General features: G+C 53.5%; 1 protein-coding gene across 1 annotated transcript in view; it reads left to right on the top strand.

Moving 5' to 3' along the window:
* Nucleotides 1-219: 219 nt before the first annotated feature.
* Nucleotides 220-2,796, top strand: part of Pmar_PMAR009267 (hypothetical protein) — a gene marked incomplete at both ends in the record, with an annotated part of 5,151 nt that continues 2,574 nt past the window's right edge. The window contains 2 exons of the mRNA XM_002765910.1: nucleotides 220-2,556; nucleotides 2,775-2,796. Coding sequence (XP_002765956.1) covers nucleotides 220-2,556; nucleotides 2,775-2,796 — 2,359 coding nt within the window. The remainder of the gene's footprint in view (nucleotides 2,557-2,774) is intronic.

The raw sequence follows: 2,796 nt of genomic DNA, 5'->3' as shown, positions 1-2,796 counted from the left end.
GCCTATGTGGGTTTACTCAAGAAGATAGAAAAAGTGGCGAAGCGTGAAGACAAGTGGCGCGAGAGGGATGTGAAGGAGCAGTTCATGAAGCTTGCTCGGTTAGCAGTAGAGTTTCCTGATGAGGGTGGAAACCTGGTTGTTCTTATTCATGCTCCTCCTGGTGTTATACCATCTCGGCTGTTAACGAGGACGACTGAGGTTACCTCTGTAGAAGCGATAATGGAGATGGTTGAGAGTGGCGGCAGGCATGTGGCCCGTATGAGGGACATCACTGTGATGGGATCTGGTGGAGAGAAGTTGAAGGAGAGCGTCAGGGTGGTCAGTGTTGGTTGGGAGGGTACGGTTGATGATGTTATCACAAGGTCGTTCGAGAAGGCCGGTCGAATGGATCTTTGTGAGGCTGATATTGAGTTCTTCGAGATGGACCCGGAGGCCCAGGTGGAGGAGATAGGGCACTGCTATGAGGCGGCTCAAGGTGTGGAGGATTGGGTTTTGACTGCCCCGTCAGTTGAAGAGTTGCCGGGAATAACGGAGGGCCTGGGAAACGAACCGGAGTGCCGAATTGTTCTCATCGATGCTCCGCCAGGGTCTGTACCGCACAAGCTGATCACAGATGATGTTGCTGTGAATGCCGAGACTCTCGGGACTATTCGGAAGACCGGGGGCAAGCATGTCTTATACGCGCCTGGGTGGACGGGCGGAGTTGCAGTTGATGGGGTCTTCAGAATAGGCTGGGACGAGTCACTTGTTGAGGTCCTCGAGCAAGCAAGGCAACAGACCACGAGGGCCAAGGCTCGAGAGCTTCTGTTACAGGAAGAGCTGAGGTTCGCCTCGGGGACCCTAGAGGAGCAACGCAGTCTCATTGAGGGGTGGTGGAATGGACAGAAGGAGGCCGTCACTGATGCCTGGGTGGTCGAGACGGTCCCAAACCTACTTCAGCTTATACGGGGAATAACTAGTGTCTTGCGTGGGGAAAGGCCTACAACCAGACTGGATAAGTCTGCTGTTGGTGCAGGAGAGGACGGTAGTGTAAGTGATGCTGATGATGGGGCGCTGTTATCAGCAGACAACTCTGTTGGTCCTACCCTGGTGGTCGAGGAGGCGCCCATTGTTGCGGCAGAGATAGTGGATGATAGCACTTCTCCAGATACCATCATGAACGCCGTTCAAGAGGGTTCAATAGAAGGTTCGGCCCTCGAGTGTGGACCCGGTTTTTGCACTGAAATCCCAGCGTCGCCGATATCTACTGTGCCGAGTACGCCAGAGGTCGAGGAGTCGTTGGAAGTGGTGACATCGAAAGGGCCGAAAGTGGCAGTCACCCCTACAGAGGCCTCAATGAGCAGTTCTTCAGTGGAAGCTAGGGAGACGGAGAAGCGCGGTGGAACAGTTGTGATTATTCATGCTCCTCCTGGGGTGGTGCCGAGGGAGCTGCTCACGGATGATGGAGTGTCTGGCGAAAGACAAATTCAGCAGCTCTTGGAAGACGGTGATGACCGTGTTGTGCATGCGTGCACGGTGAGCTTCCTGTTTCGGTTCAAGTTCCAACGTGACCGAGTGGCTGTGGTGAACTACGGCTGGGAGGGCGCCATTCAAGAGGTGATCGGACGCACGTTGGCTCATGCGGGGGATGAGAACAAGTCTAAACAGGACGAAGTATTCTTCCAGTTCCCTATGAGCAAACAAGGCGGTCTCTTTGCCAAATGGTATCAGCAGGCATCCAAGAAGATTCCTCGAGGGGTGAAGACGGCCAGTCCGGGGTCGGAAAAGGCACTACGAGAAGCAGTGCAGAGGATGCTGGGGGAAAAGCCACGATCGTCGAGGACGATCTTCCTGGTTGTCCCGATGGGTCTGCCAGGGTCGGGCTCTAGTGAACTCCTTGAAGACATGTTTGATAAGATAGAGGTTAAAAAAGGAAAGTTTATACAGGGGAAGAACCGAACGGAGAGTGAGCAGAACTCAGAGGCGGTGGTGAGCAATGCAGCTCTCATCAAGGCGAGGGACTTCGCGAGAAGGGGGGCTTTTGATAGTACAGCCTTGGGCGCTGCCTTGAGGAGGGCCAGTGGTGACTTTGTCCAACACAAAGTGAGGAGGTCCAAACAGGAGTCCAAGCACGTTGTCTTCCTCGATATGAATCACACTGATATTCACAGTATTAAGACCTCGGCCAGGAACTTCATGGTCAACGGCGTGGATGTGAGAGTCGTAGCGTTGTTCATGGCGGAGATTGCGGGAACGACAGAAGTGGCGAGCTGGAAGTACCCGTGGAGCCCTCAAGCGATGCTGACTTGTTTGAAGAGGGAGCTGAGCTCCCATGGGAACTCGGAGGGCTTTGATTCACGAATGACAGAACAATTCTTTGAGCTTTGCCGTGAACTCGCGAAGTACAAGTGCCCGCAGACCAGCAGGCTGATCAGCGAGGTCAGACGAGTGCCAATTATCGAGCCTGGCACGGTGGTGGATATTGAGAGTGCTAGTCGAGGATTGGAGCAGCTCGGGAACGTCAAGGGTAGCTTCTCAGAGGAAGAACTGCAGCTGGCGGATCACCTTGCGGGGATGGTAGAGGGTTCGGCAGAGATCGAGCCTGCTCGTTTGGATTCACTCTGTGATGATATTTTACGAAGGCTTATTTCTATTATTTCGGAACCTTAGGTTCCAGTGTGTACTTTCTACTGGTCTTCCACCGAACTGAATATCCGTCTCTACCCAACATATTGTGTGCGGATTATGCGTTGTGTTTAGGTTGGCTACTGTGATGAACAACAAGCCCTTATAAGGCGTCGCTTGTCTTGTGCTTGG

The sequence above is a fragment of the Perkinsus marinus genome (assembly GCF_000006405.1).
Source record: "Perkinsus marinus ATCC 50983 genomic scaffold scf_1104296974292, whole genome shotgun sequence".
NCBI classification, from domain to species: Eukaryota; Perkinsozoa; order Perkinsida; family Perkinsidae; genus Perkinsus; species Perkinsus marinus.
The sequence above is the reverse complement of the archived record's forward strand: the minus strand, read 5'-3'. Positions and strand labels throughout refer to the sequence as shown.